The sequence below is a fragment of the Scophthalmus maximus genome, chromosome 10 (assembly GCF_022379125.1).
Source record: "Scophthalmus maximus strain ysfricsl-2021 chromosome 10, ASM2237912v1, whole genome shotgun sequence".
Classification (NCBI taxonomy): Eukaryota; Metazoa; Chordata; class Actinopteri; order Pleuronectiformes; family Scophthalmidae; genus Scophthalmus; species Scophthalmus maximus.
The window spans coordinates 21,972,377-21,998,650 of record NC_061524.1 but is presented as its reverse complement, the minus strand read 5'-3'; the positions used below and the strand labels follow the sequence as shown (position 1 = coordinate 21,998,650).

Below are 26,274 nucleotides of genomic sequence, written 5' to 3'. Positions count from 1 at the left end.
GACAGGAATCATGTCCCAATAAAAAGCTGCCTTTGTTGCACCAGCACACAATGTATTGAATTTACAGGCAATTTCCAAGAGTAATTTAAATAATCCCAATAATGTCTGGAACAGACAGTGGCAGACACGTTGAAAGCAGAGATATTTTAATTCTAAAATTGAAAACAGATATCGGTAGAAAGCTCTTTGGCTGTTTTTGCGATCCCTCCATCAATCCTCCCTTCTGGAGCCTTCCCCCAGTCTATTTTTTACTTTCCTCACATCCTGTTTTCTCTTTCCATTTGTCAGCTCTCTGGTGTATTTTAGTTCTCGCAACAGAAATGGCTCCACGGTACATTGCTGCATAAACTGAAACAGACAGATTTTTTTTTGTTGCCGTAAAGAACGCTCATAAAAAGGTTGTTTATTGCTCCATGTTCAAAAAGGTTAAACACAGAGATTTCATTATGCTGGAGGTCCAGTCATATCTGCATAACAAGTGCTGCCTGTGATCAGACTGGAGTCAAATACCATGACGTGCACTTTTTAAAATTTATCAACACAAACTTTCTAACATTTTATATGTTGGTAAAAGCTTTAGTCTCTGGCTGTCAGTGTAAATTAATTGGGCAGCAACAAAGAATGAGATGGAGCGTTAAGGTAAAACTTCATTTCAGTTCTTATGGTACGATGACACCAAATTTTTTGCTCGATGAGATTACACACAAAGCCAGAGCAAAGATGCAAGTAGATGGGAAAAATTCAAGTCATTCGCTTCACTTGCGTTGTCGCAAAAGCCAATTAGCGTTGAGATCCTCCCTACATCAATGTCGTCAGATGTCCTGACTTTGTATCAGAAATTGGAGGATAAAACTGTTGTCACTGTGTGTGGGCAGCCCAGGCTTTTTGACACAAGTTGCTTTTTGTATTGTGACCGGGTGAAAAAGGAGAGGGCTTGGCAGGAAGTGACCGAGGAAGTGGGACACTAGTTTTAGCCCCAGTTAGCACAACCCCAGGGGGTTGTGTTATCTATCTATCGAATAACGCAAATAAGCACAAATGATCATGCGGCAAAACCTGCACTAGCTGTTGTGAGCATAAGTAATCAGAGACAGACGTACATGAAGAAGACATTAACATTTTAAAACAGAGATAAGTGAAATACTTCAGATTCCAGAAAGGTTTACAGATAACAAGTGAGAAAACATCTGAGCCCAACAAGACCAGCCAAAATGAGACCCTCGATCACTGCAGGTGTTCAGCATATTTCCCACTCTGTCGAGCTAAAAAGAATAAATTCTGAACGTGTGTGTGTGCACATTTTTGTGTTTTGCTTTCACATCCTCTTAATGACCACAATCAAGCTGCAATTTGATACAAACGCAATGCGGATCACTATTTAATGAAAAATGAGACTGCGTGTGCGTGTGTGTGTGTGGAGACAATTCACCCATATTATCTGTCAGGTGCAGGCTGTGGTTTTAACCTTTCAGTAAAGGCGACACTGGGTCCTGTTTCATGACACAAGTCTGTTCTTCCTCAGGCTGCATCCAGAGTGACTACTACATTTTCATTGTAAAACTAAAACAATCTCCTTCTTCACAAGCATTTCAGCGCCATAGCGGTAATTACCCCGTCCATACTAACACACCCGAAAACGTATATCGCTCTGCAGTCGGTTTGGCTTAGTTACAGAAAACAGCAATGGTGAAAAACAACAGCAGGGATTTATTTTCTTATATCAAGGATTAAGTGGAGCTGTTACTGAGAGTAAGTGTTTTTTAAACGTTTTGGCTTAAGCGCTGGTGGTGGAGTCATGACTGATCAGGAAGTGAATGCAGGTGACTGCGTCATCATGACCAAACGTCTCTGTTTTTTTCCATCCATACTACAACGCAGGCCCGCAGCACTTTTTCTCGCTCTTTAACATCAGGAGAGGTGCGTACGATTCTGGAGCCGCAGGGAGATTAGCGCTACACACACAAAAACCTTGTGTGATCTTTCTGAATACTCAAGCAGTTAAGTGTGTGTATCTGTGGCTAGTACAGCGAATCTACTGTGCGTCTTCGGAGAAGAAGTGTTTCCTGCGCCGGCTGTGATGCCTTTTAAAAGGGAGATAACAAAGTTACTACACAGCCACACAATCATCTTATTAAACATTATCTCTCTGTTTTTCTCTCAGAGGTGCAGACAGGCAGAGGTGTTCAAGTCTGGAACCAATTACATTCTGTCGCCGCCTGGGCACGCACACACAAACACAACACACATACATAATATACCTGTGGGATTACCTAGAGTAATTAGAGTAATAAATTTCATTTATGTTTACATTTTCTGTAAAACTAACTATGTTTATTTTCTTAATTCCAGTTATACATATTTGTTTTTATTTATCGGTATTTATAATTAAGTTAAACTATAAAATATCAATCCTCATATATATCTCTTTGTCACAAGGGTTTAATAACGACATCTTAGGAATCATTGCCAATTTTCTTTTTAAAATATATACTGTATATTGGCCAATATATCTGAGTCAGAAATGGTTTACTCCCTAATATCTGTATCGGCATCGCCCCCCAAAAATCCATATAGGTCGCTCCAGTTTCGGATTTTGGGGGATTTTATTTTCCTTGACCATAAAAAATCATTTTATCCTTTAGTTTCTTAGAAAACCAAATGAGATACACAGGAACGTATATATCAAATCTATCATACACATTAAAATGTCTGCCTTTATTATGTGATTCATTCATCTTGCACCATGTGTTTATGTGCTACAGATTGTTCAGTAGCTCTGCTCACTTTTGTTTTAATGCATGTAGCAGCGCTACTCCACTTATTCCATCATGTTCTGCCAAAGGCCGCTTCCTGCAGAGCCAGTCATGTGGCACCGGGCCTCTGCACAGAATACTTTGTTTTTGTGTATTTTGTCCGCCTATTCTCAGACGTTTGCTTGTGGCAGGTGCACAGATGCATTGAGAGGTTTGTGTTGCTGCCCTGTACAATGGAGGAACACATGTAAATTTGACATTCCCCGCCTGTGTCCACTTTCCTTCAGGAACTTTAACAACTTTTTTTCTTGCCCATTTCCTGATAACTGTCTAATAGGGCTGAGCAGTGTGAGCCTGAGAAAGCCTTAATGTGCCCTGTGACCTTTGAACTACGACTCTCCTGGAACAATGATGCCAACACCTGTGTGTTTCTAAAGGAACATACTGCCTCCAAACTGATCACTGCCTTTAATATTTGAAACTATTTGTACTCAAACACATTGATATAGCAACAAAACATATTGTTTCCATATTATGTCCAGATGTCAAGAGAAATGAAAACTTTCCATCTCTGCTTCCAATAGGTTTCTATTCAGTTGTTATTCTGACACAGCTGATCCACACTTTGATGTGAGCCCTGTCTGGTTAGTATTAAGTCCCTTACTGGATCAGGTGTGCAGTAGCAGAGCTGAACAAATCTTGCAGGACAAGAGGACAGTGAGGACTGTGAAGGTGAACTGTTACCTGAAGCGTAGGGGAGGAAGCAGCTGGGGTTGAACTCCAGCTTCTTCATGAAGCGAATCTGGCCATTGTCTCGGAGACAGTAGAAGTTCCTCTCGCCAAGGACGAAGATAGAGGAGGAGGCGTGGGAGAAGGAGGGCACAGAGAGTTCCAGTGCCTGTTCTCCCAGCACGAACGTCCAGTCAGGCTAGAGGAGAACACACACACACACACATATAAACACCAATGTTACACCACACTCCCTGAATTTCAAAAGTCAAAAGAATAGGTATAACACACACAATGAGTGATACGTGTACTGTTTGTATACACCGCTCATAAAAAAGTTCATGCAGTCACCGAAATCCATGTCTTCACAACTCTGGACAAATACATTTATGTTCTATGAATATGGACACGTTGTCTGTGTACATTAGCATTCGTGGCTCTTATGCTTTCGTGCTGCTGTGGAGAAGCTCAGATTGATTGTGCCCCGAAAAGTTTTGAGCAGGGTGATGATCCAAATACAGTTCAACCAACTCCGTCTCTGTGGGAACAGCTGTAGTACCAAAAGATTACGCAGTCATTTTTCCTAACTGAAATTCAACACAATTCCATAGCATTTTGGCCAGTGCAATCTTATTTTTTTGAAACCAGAAGCAACCATATTTGCAGGAGTGGGGGGTGTGGCCTGACTAAGAGCCCGAGACACACATTTTCTCATAGAGTCGCCCTCTGCCGGTCATTACAGAGAATACAGGTTGCAGGCACTTCAGCATTGGCTTGATTTTCATTCCCAGTGTGCCAGTGCAACAGTAGACACAAGAATACAGCTCATTAACTACGTATGAATAAATAAATAAATACTCTGGTCAACACAAACCACCAACAGAATCAACACCCGACCACAGTGCTCAGGCCAAGTTAGACTTCCACTCACCAGCATTCATAAAAAAGAAATGGCTGATGGATGAAGGAGAACTTGTATCTACTACTTTTTACAAGAGGAAATCTGAGCCGAGAGCCTGGAGGCAAAAACTGGATTTTGCATGTAATGGATTAGAACTGTCAGAAAGGATGGCTCTGGTCAGATATTGTGCCCTGGTGAACCCCTAAAATCTTACTGCTCGTATTAACAATTCTAGTTAGAGCATTTTTTGACTTGGTATTGGGGTAACTAAACCAGCAGAGAAGAGAAAAGGTCAGAACCAATTCAATGTATGATCTGTAGAAGATGATCATGAGTGACTTGCCGACCTGAAACTTTGACAGTTTCCTCAGGCAAGACTATTGCTTTTTTGCACAGTGACTCAGAGTGGCGAGTAAAATTAAGCTTGTTGTCCACTAATGCCCCATGATACTGTTTTTATAGTTTTCGACAGAGTCCAACACCTGTCCTTTAGTTTTCTTTATGTTTAGTTGGAGAAAAGCTTTGTCACACCAGTCTACGAATTCATTCATTACGGGACTGTGCCTGTTTTCGTTGGCACGCAAAAGACAGACTACTACAGAGTTGTCAGCAAACTTTTAAATGAACTGCAGTGGCAGATGATATCAATTCCCCTGACATGCATCCATTCACCCTCACTTTCTGTGTTCTGGGTGTTAAAAAAATCAAGGATCTAGCCAACGGTGTTAAAATCTAAAATTACTGATGAGTATATCAATTGAAATGTGAGGTTGGACAGTGTTAAAAGCTGATGAAAAATCTCCAAATAGCAGCTTAGCGTGGGAATTGGTACCTTCTAAGTTTCGTGAAGTGGCAGTTGGTATAAACACTGCCCATTATCAGATAATCGGTTGTGATTGGAGTTTTCTGCCAGAGGAAATCACTTCCCAATGGAGGAGATCCAGACTGAGCAAATGAAATGACCTCCCAGGATTTGTCTGGGTCCCTGGCTTTACGTCCACTTTTATATACAGTCTATGGTTAATGCCAATGTTCCAGTCATGTACAAGTTTCTTTTACATTCTTCATTCTACTGCCTCTTTTTTGTATATTGCTATTATCTCAGTCTTTGGCAGAATTGGTTCAACTCATTTTATGTTCCATGTTATTATTATTAGGGTCCCGATCAAGTTTTCTGAGTCATATAATATTGAGTATCTGCCAATCTGATACTAGATAATATAGTTGCACAGTGCACACTTCAAGTACATTCAAGTTTTTTTAAATCAATCCAATGTATATGCTTGACAATTATATAGCTCTGTAAAATGTTTTACACCCACAGTGTTGATCTCTCTCATATTCTACGTGCGCGAGTAATGAAACCAAACAAACACCATAGTCACGTGTTTCGGGTCTACGTCCGTGCTCATTGAAGTGGATCCCAATCAGCTGTAAATGCCTTGATCGGCCCGATACAAATCTGATCGGAACATCACTAATTACTATTGAAATTATTAATGTTTTTACTAATATTTTTCTTTTCTTTTTTACTTTTAGATAAATATAGACAAATGTAGCTTTCTTTAACTGTACCTTGCACACTTACTACTAATCATTTCACTTGATCAACTTCAAGCTACTTTCATTGAAATTCAGACATTTTTAAAAGCTTTCACAACTGGTCAAAGAGTCTGAACATGCAACACAACACCAAAATGTTTCTATTGCTTCTGCAATGGATACATGCTGCCGTGAGTCTGACAGAGAACTGTCCAGTTGGTTTGATCCCTGAACTGGACCGGACCTTTAACATCCCTAACCCCAAACCTAACCAGGTCACAGATTGGGGAAATGTGTCTGGTAGCTGCTGCTACTACTCACCATCAGCCTCTTGCCTCCAGTCTTGAGTGGCAGGTCAGGATCCTGTCGACTCTCTGCTTCTGTCGCCACGGCCAGAGTCTCGTACCTGAGAGTGCGAGAGTCACAAACAGGTGTTCACACAAACTTTAGAATGTCTGTGAATTACAATCAAAATGCTGTAAACGTAGTGTCTGTGTTCTGTTTGTCAACCCGTCTTACATGCTGTTAGCAGTTTTCTGAGCTCAGCTGTCATTGTGAATCATAGTCTGTAAATAAAGATGGACAACTTGACAGTTGCCCAAAAGTGATTCCAAAACATCTGAATTGCCCCCTGGTGGCTAGCTGCAGTATAGAACATAAACCATGCTCCATGTAAGCAGAGGGGACATGGATAAAACCTTCTGGTAGAGATGGAAGGGAAATGCCTTGCTCAAACACACTTTGCGGAGAGCATGTCTCATTTAAGTATTCTAATCAGATATTCCACAGCCAGTCAAAAAAACCTAACATTAGAGACTCACTGGTTACAATTTTTTTCTTTGACCACAAGCCCAAGACCACAACAACATCAGTAATGTTCCTGAGAAATTCCATCTGTAAGGAGAGAAATCCTAGTGTACCTCATTTATTCACGTTTAAATCAATTTGAACACTGTAAAACATGTCCATTATTAAACAAATCCATGTCTAGAGTATTATATTCTCCTTCCCCTTTATAGCTTCTGTCAGGTCGGTCAACACGCTAGGAGACCTGCCGTTCCACGAGAATGTGGTCTATCAGTTTTAATCAGTGAGCAGTTGGCGACTGGCTGAGGATAAAGTGGTCAGACTGATCTGTGGTCAGTTGATTTTGGCATCTTTTGCATCAGGCGTTTTCCAGTAAGCAGCTGGCAGTCAAAGCAGCTTGGCGGGAATCTATCCTTCTGCCCTAACACCTGCATGAACGGACAGATCCAAACCCGACCGAGCCCGACTCCGAACCGCAGACCAAACACCAAATAACTTCTGATTTATCCGCTCACAGTTTTTTTTACAGCCAGTAATGCACGTTTGGACCACAACCCTGCTGTTAATCAAAGCTGTCAGGTCTGAAATGTACCCTAAACTGTAAGGCCCATAATCCAATATGGCTGCCACTCATGATTTAAACCAGTCATCTTTACACTAGGAAGACACTGATCTCGCCTTTAGCATTTATTTATTAAATAGTTTATACAACACTACCATGACATGAGAAAACTAGCAAGAAAAACTGACTCTACAACACAGCAGCTGTTTACTGCCATGATTCCATAAAGTTTTATGTAAACTTTCAGTAAATTGTAAAAACTGTTGATAATTCACTGATTTTCCAACTAGGGCCATTATCAGGTTCAAATTTTGTAGTTTAAGACCAAATACCTCCAGAATTCCCACCAGCCTCAGTTATACTTTACATTCATGCTAATTTGCAAATGTTAGCATGCTTACACATTCAAAAATGGATCAAGACCATAGACTGTAAATAAAAATGGACGAAGTCACCGGGTTTGGTGAGTGAAGCCTTGCTGAAGTGCCTAAAACCTGAATTATCTCAAATCACCAGCAGAGGGCGACTCCACTGGTTGTTTCTAAATAAGACTATGAGAAAATGGCTCTACTTCGCACTTGATTTATAACGTCAGTAAACATTTTCCTGAAGAGTTTATGGTTCAATCTCTAGTTTTAAGTGTTCTTCAATACAGCATGATGTTCATTTTGTAAGTTATGGTCCACTTAGTTACAGGTGTAGGTGGACGCATAGTGGACAAGCTCTCAGTCAGACCCACCCCCCATCCTCCAAATATGGTTACGCTTGGTTTGAAAAAAAAAAATGGCTCTGAACAATATGCTTTAAAATGGCGGCTCACAAACCAATGGGTGACGTAATGGTGGGTTGCCACATGATTATGGTTAGGGTTAGGGTTAGCACCCTTACAATGAGCATGTTAGCATGCCCCTATCGTCCCTTGTTGTTTGCATGCCTCCAATGTAAAACCTGCTTATAATTAGTTTGTGTTATGTAGCTGAGACACCTCTGTAAGCAAAAAGGTGCCATTATTAATCATATTTGATAGAAAATGCAAAAAGTGCTGCCACTTCCACTGCAGCTTTGTATGGGGGTTTTGTATTAATTTTATGGGGTATTAATTACATTTTTCTATAGAAGGGGAAATGTCACATCACTGCCTTCAGGATTACCATATGCGAGCCTGCTACGAGATGCTAATTCCTCATAAGGTTGTGTGTAAAAAAGCAAATGTAAACACTCTATACTTTGATATTTTAGTACAGTAGCAGTAGCCACTGAGCCGCTGTAAGAAACAACTGGCAGACTAACGAGCTGCTTTATGGATGACTGCCAGTAAAGAAACCTTTTCATCACACCGTGACCGTTTCCTGGGGAAGAAAAACGGACTGAAAAATATATTAAACATGTCAGTGGTTGTGAGCTTTTATAGCAGCACTCAATGGATCGACAGGCCAACTCCTGGGCGGATGAGTGGATTAAATTCAGCCTAATAATGCTCAAACAACACCATAGAATAACTGTATTATTTCACTTTGTTTTGGTATTATATTCCAATTTCATCCCTCACTTAGATGCTTTACTAATGATGGGTTTTGAGGTTTTGCGTGTACATGCGTCGGCTGTCTGTGTTGAATGCCATCTATCAGAGATTGGTTTAAAAAGTTAAAAAGTTGCAACAAGCCCTGTATGTACAAGAGAAAAAATATAAACCACAGTCCTAAAGTCTGCATGACTGATTCTGCCTGCACACACACACACACACACACACACACACACACACACACACACACACACAGACAGACAGACAGACAGACAGACAGACAGACAGACAGACAGACAGACAGACAGACAGACAGACAGACACACACACACACACACACACACACACACAGAGAGACAGACAGACAGAGACTCACACACACACACACACACACACACACACACACACACACACACACACACACACACACACACACACACACACACACACACACACACACACACACACACACACACACACACACACACACACACAGTTGGCTGTAACATATTGTACATTTGGGAGTGTTTTTCTTTGTTTGCTATTTTAAAGTGTTTTCAGTTGTATGTTTTGCTCTCTTACACACATGGAACGAGTTCTGGTAGTGTGTGTGTGTGTGTGTGTATGTGTATAGGCAGAATCCGTCATCATGCAGAGTTTAGGACACTGCGGTTGAGGAAACAGTCGTCTCATTTGTATGAAAGACGATCTCTCTGAAGAAATCCACCAAAAAATTCACTTGTTTGCCTTCATCATATACATCACACAAGCATAAACTGCACATACACACTGCACACACACACACACTACATGCATATGCCCTCCCAGTGTCGGGATAAACACTAACTAAAATGTCAAAGCTGACGCCAACACACACACACACAAACACACACACACACACAGCGAATGAAATCAAGCTCTCATTCATCAGGGCAGGAGAAGGTCCAACAAGCTAAATAAACTGAGCAAGGCAGAACAGTTCGACCAGTCATCTGATGTTAAATGTATAAAAGTCAGCGAAACCCTCGCCCTGTCATCTGATTATATATATATATATATATGTATATACATCTGTAAAGTAAACCAGTGCTCCTTCGTGGCTGCTTGTCTGAAAGTTTCGCAAATCAACTTTTTCTGAAGATGTGAATATGATCGGTGAAATGGCATCATTCGCTTCACAGACTCGAGCTGAAATATTTGAACTTGAGCGAAATATTCAAGTGATGCAATGTCACCAAAACAAACTAGCGTTGAGATCCCCCTGACATCACTTAGGACAGAGAACGGGCGGATATTCACGGGTTGTGTTTTACAGTGATCTTGCGGCCAAACCCGTGCCAGTATCGCAATGTAACAATTTTTAAGTGAGCACAGCAGAGATGCCAGAGGTCACCAGACAAACAGCCTATTTACAAATTGAACGCAACAGGCTCAGTGAGGGCCCAATATTACATGGACATCAGGTTAGACACCACACACTGTTATGGAAATAACAAGCTTGTAGTTATTAGTAATGCAGTGTTGTTGTGTATGTAAAGGTTCTCAGTGTCTGCGTTCCATATAATTACACTACAGTGTGTGTTTGTGTGTGAAGTCAGCGTTTCCACAGTGATAACTAGTCTGGAGAATCTCTTGATACTGGTGGAGAGAGGGGGGGGGCACCCAGATAACAAACAGCTGGGAGAGAAAAACTACACACACACACACACACACACACACACACACACACATACTGTGCACCCACGCAGTCTGTAAGACTTCTAAAAGCTCTCCATGCCTCAGCCGGGGGGGAACTGGGGAAGTGTGCGTGTGCTTAAATTAAAGTGAGGTACTTTCCGATCAAACAATGTGTGTGTCTGTTTTGGTCCATCCAGACGAGCGATGGAGCGAGAGCAGATGGCCTTAAGATGTTGAAGCTTTAGTCAATAACTATGACCAGCTGATAATAACCAGCTGACCGTGAATTAGATAAACCTCGAATAGAGTCATAGCTAGGGATCGACCGATACGGATTTTTTAGGGCCGATGCCAATTTAAAAAAAGGATTTATTGAACTTGAAAAAACAATATTTAACAAATAGTAAAAACAGGTGAGGCAGAACAAAGACGCCTGTCTTTAAATAATGCCGGGAAAAACTATCGGCGAACCTAGCAGCCGCGCATCGGCCAATGCCGACACACGGAAAAAACGCAAACATCGGCCGATATTATCGGCCGGCCGATATATCGGTCGCTCACTAGTCATAGCTGCTACAACCAACCAATACGTTCTTGTAAAGTGATGTGCACATATTTGTGTAAATGTGCGTCAACCAACACGGATCAAACAAGGTCTAAAATACACTGCAGGTGTTTCTGTCAGCAAAAGTTTTCATGGCTCCTTGTTTTGAAAGTAAGATGTTAATGAAATTTGGCACGCTGATTAGGTATATAGGACAATATTGGAACGTTGCCGGTGTCTCCGATCACAATTTCAGCTAACGAAGGGAACCTTTCGAACAGAACCTTAATCCTCTGAAAACTTAGGGAAAACCCTGATATTATTTTAGGATGAAAAAACTTACTTGTAGCTATCCAGCTGGCGTGCGGAGGACACGGTGAGGAAGCTGTCTGTTCTGCTGTTGTAGACCAGTGGGCCGGGCAGCAGGAATTCAGGGAGGAACCTGCCAAAGGAGTAACTGTCCTGCTCGAAGAACATCAGCATCCCGTCCATAGACTGGATACACAGGGAGTGGTGACCTGATTGGGGGGGGCCAAGGAGATGGTTCAGTTACTCAAATCCCACAAAGACCTTAAACACTCACATACTGTTGGTATTTATAATATATTAAAGAACAGACAACATGGAATTTTGACTGTAACTCCCTGTGGTCCAGAGTCTGGTGAGTCTCCTGAGCAGATCCAGCAAGACGACCCACATCACACCCATCCTACATCCCTTACACCGGCTTCCCCTTAAGATCAGGATTCTTGTTTTAACATACAGAGCACCGCATGGCCAGGCACTGTACAATAGGTCACCGAGGTCTTCTGACCAGGGCTCATCTGTAGTTTTAAGTCCTGGTTCTGACACAGTGGAACACCTGTTCACAGACATAACATCTAGGGCCTCTGTTGATGCCTTTAAAAAAGGCAACTGACAACTAATGTATTAACTGGCCTTTGTCTAGTCTCTTACTAGTTTCCGTAGATGTTTGGTTCTTTCATTGCTTATTTTTTTTAACAATTTTACTTTTATGTAGCATGTAGTGACTTTACTTGAAATAAAAAGTGGCTTGTTGACGCCGGAAAAAGTGATTGTTCTTCAACGAGAATGAAATTCTCTCATATGCTCAAATCCATACTTTGATATGAATGGGTGGGTTTTAAATCGAATTTTCTCTCGAGCCTGATCGATTGATCGTTTGGCCAATAATATCGGCCGATATCAGCTTTCACACACGTTTATGTTTGATTTGAAAACGTTTAATTCACGGAATTAACAATATAGAAAAGATGTGCATTGTGTTTGAATTTTACGTAAAAAATAATTAATTAATTCAAGTTCTTTATATATATATATATATATATATATATATATATATATATATATATATATATATATATATATTAAGTTTATGGTTGAAATGTAAAATATCAAGCTTCAATTTATTTTTTTTGTCATAAAGGTTTGAGAATGACATCATAGAAATCACTCAGAAATTTTTTTACTCCTTTATGTTGAAATCGGCCCCCAAAAGTCCTCTAATTATCACAATCATTCAGACTTCACATGGCTTTCGTCCCAACCTCTCTTTTTTAACTCTGCACAACAATTCAGTTCCATTTCATGTGAACAACAAAGTGCAAAGCAGCAAACGTCTTTTGGGGGCTGAAATTCTGCTCCGTTATCCACATTTGTACGATTTCTCGTCCCCGTCTGTGACTAATGGCTTTTAACCCCTTCATTCCAGACAGGTTCTGTATAAACAGGTCAGATGGTGCAGCGAACAACCATCTCATTTGAAGCATACAGCACCGAAGCTTCTTTTTTTTTTACCTACATTCCTGTGCCTTTTTTCTGCGACAGTGTAAACAAGTAAAATTAAATAAATCCAGCTGAAGTTCATAAAGTCTGGTTTTTTTAGGCAGCAGGAGGAATTTAAAATGTGTATAAGCGGAATAAGTGCTGGCCAAAAGGGTACTGGGATATTTGGGTTACACACATTCGGCTTTATGACAGCCGGGAGTTTTAAACTTCTTTTTTTTTAATACAGGTACCAGTGATCCTGAATGATATTCGTGGCTTCTGTTTCATTTCAGCCATGAAGACGTGTTGTGCTGCGAGGTGTGTTTCTCCCTCTGGCTGAATCTGATATCTCCATTAACACCTACACACCTACACACACACACACACACACACACAAACACACACACCTACACGCGCATGCGCACACGCACACGCGCACACACACACACACACACACACACACACACACACACACACACGCACGCACACACACACACACACACACACGCACACACACACACGCAGGCTCTGGGTATAAAAGTGTGCAACGTTGTGTGTTTGTTGGGAAAGGCCTGATTTAGGGCACACTAAGCCCTAACACACGGAAACACACACAAGGCCATAAAGCAGTGGGACTGTGCGACCAGAGAACTATAATTAGGCCTCAATGTGCTATTAAAAGTCACACTGGCATCAACTAGAGGTCAGGGAGACAACCACCTACAGTGCAACACACTGACACATACACACACTCATGCGCGCACACTCGACATCTATCACCAAGGATTTAAAAGAAAATGCCGCACACTCCGACACACCTATCCTGTGTAAACAAGTGTGTGTTTGAGTGATGAGCGGAGTGCAGGGTGGCCACTAACACACTCAAGGACATGATCTCTCTCGCTGCAGACAACACCCTGTGAGTGCAGGTGTGTTTAACACAATGTTTGATTACAAGGTTATGGTGATGGATTTTATTCCCATGATCGAGTTCGGGGTGTGGGTGTGTGTGTGTGTGTGTGTGTGTGTGTGTGTGTGTGTGTGTGTGTGTGTGTGTGTGTGTGTGTGTAGGTGTGTGTGTGTGTGTTTGTGTGTGTGTGTGTGTGTGTGTAGGTGTGTGTAGGTGTGTGTGTGTGTGTGTAGGTGTGTGTGTGTGTGTGTGTGTGTTCTGTCAACTGCATCAGGTAAAAGGATAACCTATTTGAAAAACAGATGAAGTCTGTCTTGGAAATCAAACACGTCCTCTTCAGTCGTGACTTCCTGGTGCCATTTGTGTTACCGTGTGATGTGGAAAATCTGTGGAAGCACACAACCCCTAGCCAGCTGTAATGTCGATTGTGTCCTGAAGCACTAAAGTTATCATTTTAGTTCTGGATATGATTTTACTTTTCTTCTTCCTCTCGTATCCTGGTTCTGATTTGTCTCGTGTTTGTAGGGTAAAAAAAGAAACAGACATTAAATTACTTTCAGCTGATTTACGCGGCCGTAAACAGTAATTGGTCGTAAATGGCAACATGTTTTGTGACTCTTTGGTTTCCTCTGCCACCAAACGTAGCTGGTGGAGGTGAGGGGTCTCCGGCTAAGAGCTTCAGCCATTATTACGCTTAGACCAGAGGATATCACGTCCTCTGAGCAGTGACTCGATAGCTGTGTCACAGTGGCGTGACTCAGCTGTCACATTTCGAAGGCTCCTTCAAATGCGGCCAACACCATTCCTGAATAACAAAGGGTCCAACGGGTGGATCCTTCCCAGCCCAACCTATCCCAGGACTCATTGTAGCCGGTGACAAACTTTTAAACCGTGGACATCTGCAGCTCAAAACGCTGGTGATGGCAAATAGAAAATCCGCCATAGACCCGACCATCTCATTGTGGTTCACAATGGACTAAGGCGGGTGACCTGCGTCGTCCACGTATTCCGAATGGGGCAGCCCCTGAATTGGGACACAACTGATATTGGAAAAACAGGCCATCTGGGCTGGGGTTAGCTGGTTAGCATGCTGAAGTGAAAAGGCGGTTGGAGATAGAATTAAAACTAGAGTTAGCTTTTGGTGTTGCTTTCCAGCGCTGGAGAAATCTCTCGGCGAGTACGGGAATTTTTGAAGTTGAACTCGCACCTTTTTTTGATTGATAAGTAAGCAGCTGTTAATGCTTACGTTGGCTCAGATAGAAATATTCTGTCTCCTCTTGGAGAGAGTTTTCCATTCGGTTTTCAAGACATCATAGCATACGATGATTCTCAGGACACTTTTCCAGGAAAGAACTGATCAATTTAAAAATAATATTAATATTTCTGTTGTTACACTTGGAAATCGTCGACCCTGGTTAAATGCATGACTATGGAAATCAGGTTTCTTTTCGTCATTAAAAAAAGGTTCAATTAGTCGACTAGTAAGCATTCAATTAAACACATTTGAAGAATACACTTTGCAACTAACTTACTGAACTATCGAAATGATCAATCACAGAACTTTGCCACCATTTTCCATGTTAGTATACCAAATTAAGCACTTCGTTAGAGGAAATGTTTCAGATCTGGCCAGGCACTAATGTATCCAAGGACAGCAAATCAAAACTGGGCACAGGCGCCTGTGGTGTCAATTAGAAGCAACAAACATTAAAGCCAATTTCAGGTTTCACCAGTTGTTCTTCATCGGAAAGAAAAGGACTCCAAAAACAGTAGGATACCTAAGGAGCGCTCCCTCCTCCCAGAAAAAACACTTTAGTGGATTCCTCAGGGGTTTGGTGTTCATTTCCCACCTTGCAGACCAGAGCGCAGGTCAAAACAACATGCTCTGAGACAGCTTGACATGGTGCTGCATCATCAGTAATAAGAGAAACGCTGCATAGCGAAAATTAGAGCCAGGCTATGCCATAACAGCAACTGTGCACGTGTAATTCCACACACCCACACCCAGGTATAAAGTGTCAAAGAGCCCAGTATGAGAGCGCCGGCGCTCAGACACAGCAGAGGAAACAGGCCTGTATTAGCGTCATTAATAAGACATGTTGAACAAGCGCACATGAGCGGCCAACAAAGCACAGAGGCTGGCCTCACGCTGCAGTGGGCGGGGCCTCACCTCGCCGTAAGAGTGTGTATGTGCGAGTGAGTGAGAGTGTGTGGGTGAGGGAGCTTGTGTGAGAAAGACAGAGAGAGTGTAGGAACATGTGAATGCGTGAGTCCTTGTGGATAAGGGTGTGTGTTTGTGTGTGTGTGTGTGTGCGTGTGTGTGCGTGTGTGTGTGCGTGTGTGTGCGTGTGTGTGTGTGTGTGCGTGTGTGTGTGTGTGTGGCCTGAATGTGACCCAAACCCAAAGGCAGTCCAGCTATTAGAGCAGTATTAGTACAGCGCCTACAGCACTGCTAAATGGCTGCTATTATAGACACATCCCCCAGACACACACACACACACACACACACACACACACACACACACACACACACACACACACACACACACACACACACACACACACACACACACACACACACACACACACACACACACACACACACACACACACACACACATGAAACTAAATATTGGGACACCGAGTTGGTCTGGCCTCAGAACTGTGACCATCACTCTGTGCTCCGTAAACCAACGCACAAAAAAAGTGTGAGCATGTGTTTCTTTGTGGATGGGTATATTTCTGTATTTGTACATGAATATTCACTTTTGCATACAGTGTGTCTGCAAATCATTGTGTGTGTGTGTGTGTGTATGTATGTGTGTGTGTGTGTGTGTGTGTGTGTGTGTGTGTGTGTGTGTGTGTGTGTGTGTGTGTGTGTGTGTGTGTGTGTGTGTGTGTGTGTGTACCGCGAGATCAGCTCATTTTCGTGTAACATGTGTGAAACTGAGGAAACAGCAAGCAGCTTCCCGGGCTAAGATGATCCCAAAAAACTTGAGTGAACGGCCGAGACGACTGGGCACATAATTCTGGGTTTGAAGCTGAAACACTGCAGCAGGTTACTTTAAAGTCTGTAAACTGATGCTTTTACTTATCATTTTTACTGTTAATTTTCTGCTGGAGTAATTTTCTCTCTCTTCTTCGTCAGTGCAACGCTTCCTTTTAACCCTAGTCATCCAAAGAAAAAAAAGTTGACTAACTGGGTAAATTACCAAGAGTTTAACCCTAAAATAAAAGTCTTAAAAACATTCAAATGTTAGTAATATTGTCATGTGCAGAACTTTTCTAAACCTGTTCTGTTGAAGTGTCTTGGAGCAAAACTCCACCCGGACACCAGAGAAGCCGGACTGTAGCTGAACTCTCAATCCTCTGAGAAGAGGACTCAGATGGATAAATGGGACTTTCCCTGCTACACAGGATACGGTGTGTTCATTCACAGACCTACACTGACATCTAGTGGAGAGGAGAGGAGATAAAAGAGAAGGGCAGGGAAGGGGGAAAGGAGCTAAGATAAGAATACAGGGGTACGGTCAAATTGTCAAATTGGTCTTGGAAGTTTCCTAAATCTTGACGTGACCCGAAAGTATTTGATCGTCAACCATGATAAGAGCTGTTTGGATTCTCCAAATGTTAAGTAAAGGTACTTTGATGATTCCTTTCCTATCTCCTTCAGCATAGGGTACACTGGACTTTCCTAGGCAAAAGGAAAGGAGAAATAGACACCCCACAATTCATTACAGCAGTGACATTTAACGTTACAGGTTCATGGACTCTCACTGTACACGTGCACTGAGAAGAGGCCCACGCTGTTCTATCTATCAATCAAACACACACACACTTTCTAAACATGGAATGAATGAAGGATCCACGATGCCTGGCAACACACACACACACACACACACAGACATACATACACACACACACCTTGACAATACAGCCTTTATTTGGAAATGTCATTTTCTCTGCTTTAAAGGGGGTTCCCCCTGTGTGTGTGTGTGTGTGTGTGTGTGTGTGTGTGTGTGTGTGTGTGTGTGTGTGTTTTTCTTGGATGCCGACTACTCAAGGGCTTTCCCCTACTTGGTTTTTCCAAAAAGCCTGAATGACGGTAGAGAGAGTAGCTCTGTGACCCCTCGCTCGCTCTCCCTTTCCATCCTTTGCTCCTTTTACAGACATTTATAGTTTTATGTATTTGTCCAGAGCAGCCAATTTACCACTTTTGCCAAGGCACATGCACAGATGTTCACTCATTCAAACACACAAATGTGTGTACCTCTATACTTATGAGGACCCTCACTGACATCAGGCTTTCCTTTGCCCCAAACCCAGACTTAAAACATCACAATTAAATTCCTAAATAAACCCTCTAATCTTAACCCTAAATCCAAAGTCCAGCCCACAGTAGAGACAAACCAAGCTGTTCTCACTTGGCAAAAATGTTAATATGGTCCTCACCAAGATACACACCTAGGAGAACACACACAGTTCTGGTAAAAGCACTTTCTTCTACCAGCCACAGGACATACAGTATAAGCTGCCTTCAGACGTGCACTGAAGTGCGGACATTTTCCTGAACGAACTTCTCCTGACTCTTTTCTGAGAATGAAAGAAGAATTTTCTGGAGTTCATGTCTGAAAACAGCTGAAATGTACTTTGCTGTTGGCGATCTGTGTGTGACTGTCTACAGTGTTACCAAGAGATTGAATTATGTACTAACAGTCATGTATGATTGTTTAACATCTCTCAACAACGCCCTCTAACACAGAGACGGTTTTATTTTAGGAATGCCAAAGAGACGTTTTCATCTCCGAGATGTTGGCTGTGTTTTCACCCGAACATTGACGCAGTGATCTGGTAACAAGTAGCCAGACGTACCTGTAACTCCTCCAAAGGTGCCATAAGTCATGTTGCAGGCCGTTCTCTTCAGGTTGTGTTCATAAACCAGCTTCAACTGGTACTGGTCACCGTGCTCCACGTTCCCTGCTGTGCCTGATCTCACAGACACACAGACACACACACACACACACACACACACACACACACACACACACACACACACACACACACACACACACACACACACACACACACACACACACACACACACACACACACACACACACACACACACACACACACACACACACATGCAAAGGCCTGTGTGATGTTTTTGACGGTGAAAGTTTCTCTTGGTAAAAATGAATGATGAAAACAATGATGAAAACAAATCATACAACACACAAGTGTGACAATTTATGAGAAACAAAGGGGGGGGGGCATTTAGTGTGTGTGTGCATGCGTGTGCTGTACCTGAAACAGAGTAGACAGACAGTTTCCTGGGATGGAGAACAGCAAGGTGAAGAAGCTCAGAACACCTGATCGGAGAACAGAGACTCTGTCACATGACAACCAACACACAGCCACAGTGCGAACATCACCAACAACATTTATAGTGAGGGAAGAGACTGACCGATATATTGATAAGCCTTCATCGGCCGATATGATAGTACAACATAACGCAGGAAAAGATGCTTAAGATAATTTAGAAGTTGTGAAAAAACATAGGTAGATTAAACTTTAGTTATTTTTTTGCACAGGAAAACCTTTCACCTCCATTACCAATGGACCAACAACCTACCCACCTGCAGTACACACATATATATATTCTAAAGAATATTGTCCGATATATCTAAACTCAGCGTTGGCCTCAAACATCCAGCCACTGGTCAGGCTGTAAGTCAGTAATTTGAGAACCAAGAGGACAGACACAGGTTCACTTTGTGTGCCAATGTCTTGTTCATTATGATGCAGACGTTAGAGTTTAGTTTAGAGTCAGAACTGTGGTTGAACTCATGTTCTCAGCTAGAAGCTTCTGTCATATTTTAACTCTAAATAGTATTATTACTGTACTGCAACATCTGCTGGATTATTTTAAATGGGTAATGGCTGGGGTGAAAATGATGGCCTAATTGATGCTGATCCTAGATTTTCACTTATTTAATTCACCGCAAACACGCAGAGAAGAGAATCTGTCCACTTTCTTTTGACCCGGGACAGATGCTGTCTTGGGAGCTTCCAACCACTGTTGTAATGTTTGTTCAGAGAAGAACAACAAGGTAGGAGAAAACTGGATGCCACAAGTTTCTTTCTTGATTGACAAAATAACCACGCAAGTCCGCGCTGAAACAAAACCTTTCGCCATCTGCCCACCATTGGTCTGCCCTGACAATATTTACAACGTGCTCCTGAAAAATGCTGTGCTGAAAACCGCAGGTATCTAAACACAACGTCTTCAAAATAGCCTGATATAGTTGGATCCTGCTCCCGGCGTGATGATATGGGAAGCCCTCGAGGCGAACCACCAAAGCGGTTGCCAGAAAGCTCACTTTCCGGGAGGTTCCTGTGCAGCTGCAGTGGTTCAGTGTTCAGATCAATGGTTAATGTAAGGCAGCACCACTGAAGGGTTATGGGGTTCAAATACCAGCCCAGCTTAATTGATAAGATAAGTGTTTATGTCTAACTCGCTGTCTGTTTTAAAGTCGAACTGCGCACGCTCTCAACTCAACAAACAATAACGGCAGCCGGCTGCTCCTTCCTGGGGGATCCCGAGGCGTTCCCAGGACAGATGGGATATGTAGCCCCTCAAGCGAGTTCTGATTCTACCTCTAGGTCTCCTCCTAGTAACTCTCCAAAAAGAAGGTGCCGGAGAGGCGTCCTGGCGAGATGCCCCTTATGATGCAGAGTAGTAGCGTCACTGAATTATCTTCGCTGAATTATCTTCGCTGCAAAACTGTTCATTTTCTCTGGAAGCGATTTGCACATTGCACTTGACTCAGAGGGGTCAGCTCTTAATATCCAATCATGTAATGCAATAGCAAAGCCAGACAGGGCCACTGGGTTGTGACAACTATGCTAGCAACTCAGTGGTTAGCCTGATATTATGAGCAGAACTATGTTTGGACCGCTGAGTGGCTGATAGATCATGATAAATCACGAGGAGGGGGAGAAACTCCTGACATGGTGGTTTTGGGGGTTAGCATGCACAGCAGCAGAAAAAAGCCATCTTAATGTGGTGGTGAGTCGCAGCGGGGATGGTTTTGCTATGAATGACAAAGCGGTGTGATGAGTTATGAATGGGTGTTTCTGCCTGGCAGTTTAAAGTAAGGCTATATTATAAGCTATAATATGAATGCTTATAATTCACGGAAGGTCAGAGAAAGGCCTGTGATTAATCAATCCCCGGGCAGCAGCAGCACACATGTGTGACAAACAGAGATACGGCCGTCAGGGTGGCCGGAGAGCACAGAGTCGCTGCCCTGTAATCTAAATCTCAGACCGATGCCTCTTTCAAAAGCTTTGAGTCCTCTCCAACAATGGCCTCGGACCTACTTGATGCAACAAACCAAATGCATGAGACAGTGATTTAAGTGCGCTCCCTGGCTAGGACATTAGGCTAATGCCAATTTGGCCTACAAGTCACTAACACAAGTGAAAGCCTCGCACTCGGGCAGCCAGCCAGTGAGGCTGGAGGGAAGCTGAGAGATTAGCAACTGGATCGGTGCTCCTGGTCTAAGAGCACAGATCTGAGGCCACTTGATTAATCAGGGGTGTCACTGATTTTAGACCTAAACCAATAATATAACCAATAGTAGCCATTAGTGTCTTAACACTAACATGCCTGTTTCCATCGTGCTGAGCAAAAACTGGGATATTAATGTCTGTCAGACGAAAACAAACAGAAGATATTCCCCAAAAATTTGATATCTACTAGGGGTCAGTCGAGGTGGTTAAGGCATCTTTTCAGGATACCACCTGGGCGCTCGCCTTAACCGGGCATGTCCGACTGGTAAACCCAGAACTCGCTCGAGATACTACATATCCCATGTCTGGAACACCCTGCTCAGCTGGCTGCCTCCGCAACCCAATCCCGGATAAGCGGAACAAAAAAAAGGATGGATTTAAAACATAATGACCTACAATCCACCACATGGCCGCAAAACATATCCTTTCTTACCCTCTGCTGGCCCGGGCCCCGATTTGTCCGGTCCAGATCTACTTACGAGACAAACTTGCCCACTTCCACGTGGATGATGGCATTCTGCAGCTGGACTTCCAGAAGCTGGGCGTCAGTTACCCCTCCCTCACTGGACTTGTGGGTATGTGGGGAGAAGATGCGCAGCATTCCCATGTAGCTGCCCACCACCACTTTGTCTGCAGAGGGAAGAAGATATGGATGTTATGAGGTTATTACCACTGCTGCTTAAAGAGGAACTCAATTGGAGCTAAATGTCTTTTTTAATCAACACATATTTGGCAACTTTCAAGCTAAACTAAATAGTCTAGGCAAAATGAAGAAATCCAACTATAAGAGAAGGGGCGTTGAACACATGGAATCCAAACACAGAGAACAAAGTATAGTTTTCATTTTTTTCCTATTAGTTCTGCTTATATTTGAATCACTTCTAGGTGTCTTGCACATAAACAGTACTACTGCCCATGCAGGGTGAATGTCATGTCAATAGTCTGAAGGATAAGCATTACATTACATTACACCATATTACATTACACTGATTTGACAGATTCCTTTGTCTAGAGCCTGGGTGATATGGATTTTTGGGCAAATACCGATATTAGGGTGCAAAAAAATAATTGTATTTCCATATATGCTCCAATAGATTTTTTTTTTTCAATTTGGAAATGATTCCTTAGATGTCGTTAGAACCTAATAATGTAAACACTGTAGAACCCAATAATGTAATAATTTCCCAATATTGAAATAACTGGTACTAGCATGCCACCAATAATGTGGTAATGTTTTGGAAATGCTTTGTTTTTTGGAAATTAATCATTATTTTTAATGTTTATTTCAAAGAAATGAAATTGAGACTTGATATTTTACAGTTTAACCATGAACCTAATTATAAATAAACAAGAAAACGCAAATAAAAACAAATATATAAAACTTTTCATATTATATTAAGAAAATAATCATAATTTTTTTTACGTAATGTGAAAATAGAAGTATATTTTCTGCATTGTCTATTTGTAAAATAAAAGTTGTCAAATCAGCAAACATAAACACAGATACAGATATGTCTGTGAAAGGCCTCATATCGGCCGATATTATCACTCTACTTTTGTCCAAATCAATTTATAATGATTTCATTCCGCCACTGTAGGAAAAGAGTAAGAAGTGATAAAACTCTTACTGTACATAAACGAGTTCCGTGTTACAGGACAAGTGCAAAGGTTCTTCTTTTCTGTTTTTTGCTTCATAAGATGTCAGGGCATCAGTGAGATCTGACATGATGTTCTATTCAAAGTAACTTAACCAAATCCAATTAAAACATCCTTTCTGATCACTTGCTTCTGTATTTGTTTCCTCTCTGCCAATAGGATCAGATGATTTGAATTGTGGATTTTTTTTCTGTCACTTGCTCTTTGTGTCGCAACTGGTTGAAGTGTTGAGTCTAAAATGGTCGTATAGGATCTGGGATTATACCTAAATTGGCATTTCAACATGTTGGATGTGTAGACATAATTGTCACCAGTCACCACTTTGACTGTGGCTGGTGAGTTTGTATTTACTCCAAAACATCCATTGAGATTCATGTATTGTATTTGTACACATTTCTATACTGTACATCACAAGCAACAAACACTTAACTCCCATGTACTTTGTGTATCCACATAGAGTAACAGAGACACACCACAAGGTCTTAGCACATTTCTGGTGAGGTCCTGCTTTCTGTCTACTGTGTTAGTGCATCGCCTCCTCACTACATACTGACCATGTCCGGTGCCGCTGTTGTCCACGTCTCCCACACACAGGCATCCCTGGTCAAACTCCTCCCCCTCGCCAAGAGCTGCCGACCACCAATCACGAGCTTTGAACAGAGACATGCTGCCTCTGAGAAGACAAAGACACAAAGAAAGAGGAGGGAAGGGGTTACATTTCTTCTGCTATGAACCTCACGCACACAGATGTTGACCTGAGTTGTGGCTCGAGCTGCAACAGTTAAACGATTAATCAATTAGTAATCGACTACTAAATTAATCGGCAAATATTTTGATGATCAATTAATCAGTTCAGATAGTTTTTATGAAAAAAAAAAGTAACATTTTTCTGATTTCAGCTTCTCCAATGTGAATATTTTCTGGTTTATTTTCTCCTCTATGACAGTAAACTGAATATCTTTGTGTGTGTGGACAAAACAAAACATCATCGTTTTTACCATTTTATGGACCAAACAACTAATCGATTAATTGAGAAAATAATTGACAGATCAATCAATAATGAAAATTATCGTGAGTTGCAGCCTTAGTTGTGTCTCTGTAGTTTGTGCAGTAAAATACCATTTGTCATTGACATATAGTGAAGCAATACGTTAAAGATGAACTATTACCCGACTGTAAGATGTACAGAGACACACAGAGTAAAGCTTCCGTATCAGAAAATATACAGAATAAAACTGATGAGATGTTAACTTTTATTTTGTTTCTATTCACAGAGATTAGGGGCTGTGCTTACGAGCACTACAGCAGCACGTAATAAAGAAAGACAAAAATATTTCTCATTCAATTTCCTCCCCAAAATTGATTTTGCCAGTCCCACCACGACGGTGGAGCGCGAGGCCTCTGTCGTGGCGACAGCTTGGACCACTATCCGCTCAGCCGGCCCGGGACAGGAGGCTCTCACGTGATCCCAGGACTGAGTGAGGAGGAGTTGGGGGTGGGTGGGGGCAAGCCGCTTTCCTTACATGCTAAGTGCTGAGCAGGTGGAACGGGCAGCTAATCCAGACCCACAAAATCCCCCCCGTCTATCCACAGCTACTACGATACACGTTAAAGGAATATTAAACCCTCTACCACCAAGATATTTCATATAAGAGAAATGTTTATAAGATCAAAATTCATTTACTTTAAAACTTGGACAAAAAACATGTTTGCCTAATTTTTCCCTATGATACAGACTATCTTATGTTGCATTCTGCAAAGATTAAAAAATGTCAGAGTCTTGAACTCAGAGAACCTCTTTATTTCACCACCACCTCTGGCACAGGTGTCATTCAACCATGGGCATAGGTTGGGAGGCATTGCCCCCCTACGGAAGTGCCCTTGGGCTATTGGCTCTGAGACTGAGATCCTGGTTGGGATGATGTCAGGAGCTCATCCCTGTTGTTCTGTCGTGCATGTTCACAACATATCCTGGTTTCCAAGGAAACCTGGATCAGACCTTATCCTGGTTTTCGAGAAATAACTCAATGCTTCCTGGTCATCTCCTGCACCGGGAAACGCAGGTTCCTGTACATTCCTTGATGCTCCAGAAAATAGTTGTGAATATCTTTGTGTTCAGGTATTTAAACCAGGCGTTTCATGTCCCATGCAAATGCAAAAAACCCAAACAATGACCGGAAGCAGGACACAACTCAAAGCCAGGCAACTTTTGTGCAGGCAAACTCATTCCACTGGGATCAACAACGTTAATACAATGCAAATGCTACTATGGCAATACGGAGAAAAATTAAAATCTCATATAACCGGTGGACACTCTTCGGTTTGAGGTGATTTGACAAATGCCATGTACTGCTGGAGTGAAGGATCTCACATTATCCAGGAAACCAAATGACAAAACGAGTGAGCGGGTTTATGTTGAGGCCAAAGGCGACGACGGAACAGTCTCGGATCAGGGAAGAGGCGGAGAAATGAACCCGTTCATCAGCTGTGGTGCTCAACTTAGTCTTTCGCAGCACGTGAGCAGACACCTGTGGGGTTCCAGCTGTGTACCGAGGAGACTCGTGTCACAGCACACGGGATCTCCTGTGACTGGGAAACCTTAATGACTCATACACGCGATTGAAAGCCCTTCAAAGTAGGTTAGAAAACAAACCGAGTCACCCTTGCACAGGTGAATTAGCTCGGAGCTAACGCCCAGCCCGCTGAATTGACTTTAGCTTAGCCGGCTAATTGGCTAGCTCTCTAAGTCACTTGGGCACTTAGCTTTCAGGTCAACAACCGCGTCGCTGCTGTCTTCCGTCGGCCACAACAGGTCCCCGGGTTTCTCTCACCTTCACGCACAACGACGCAGGGCGTAAAAGCAGCGGAGTGTTGTTTTCCCCCTCCTCGTTCACGCAGAAATCACATTCACACTCCCCCTGTCGCTTGCAGCCATCGTCCTGTTGTCATGGCACTGACGCTCAACGGAGACGCCGGGCGGCAGTGCGCAGGAGCGGAAGCGGAAGCGCACGGGCCGACGGGAAAACGAGTTGTTTTTGGACCACTCAAATGTTCCCTGTTGAGGGCAGCTGAGGGGGGGGGGGGGGAAATATGAAGAATATATATCATCGGAGATGTAAGTCTGCCTCCAGGGAAAATACGTTTGAGCTTCCATTTATGACATGACTTAAAATATGATGGATACTGTTTTTTTGCCGATTTGTAATATAATAAAAACATGTTCACATTTTACATTCAGTGGAATAAATAGATTTCTAGAGTCGATATCAAATATTCTAGTGGATTCACACCTAATAATTTCCAAG

At 42.4% G+C, this 26,274-nt stretch overlaps 1 protein-coding gene across 2 annotated transcripts in view; it reads right to left on the bottom strand.

Annotated features, from left to right (window-relative positions):
* Nucleotides 1-25,939, bottom strand: part of bbs9 (Bardet-Biedl syndrome 9) — a 171,393-nt gene extending 145,454 nt beyond the window's left edge. For both annotated transcript variants that reach the window (XM_035608693.2, XM_035608694.2), the window contains exons 1-8: nucleotides 25,801-25,939; nucleotides 23,524-23,642; nucleotides 21,793-21,943; nucleotides 19,043-19,107; nucleotides 18,608-18,721; nucleotides 11,381-11,555; nucleotides 6,247-6,331; nucleotides 3,498-3,681 (exon numbers count right to left, since the gene is read on the bottom strand). In XM_035608693.2, coding sequence (XP_035464586.1) covers nucleotides 3,498-3,681; nucleotides 6,247-6,331; nucleotides 11,381-11,555; nucleotides 18,608-18,721; nucleotides 19,043-19,107; nucleotides 21,793-21,943; nucleotides 23,524-23,635 — 886 coding nt within the window. In that variant the 5' untranslated portion in view covers nucleotides 23,636-23,642; nucleotides 25,801-25,939. The remainder of the gene's footprint in view (nucleotides 1-3,497; nucleotides 3,682-6,246; nucleotides 6,332-11,380; nucleotides 11,556-18,607; nucleotides 18,722-19,042; nucleotides 19,108-21,792; nucleotides 21,944-23,523; nucleotides 23,643-25,800) is intronic.
* Between the last annotated feature and the right edge of the window lie 335 nt (nucleotides 25,940-26,274).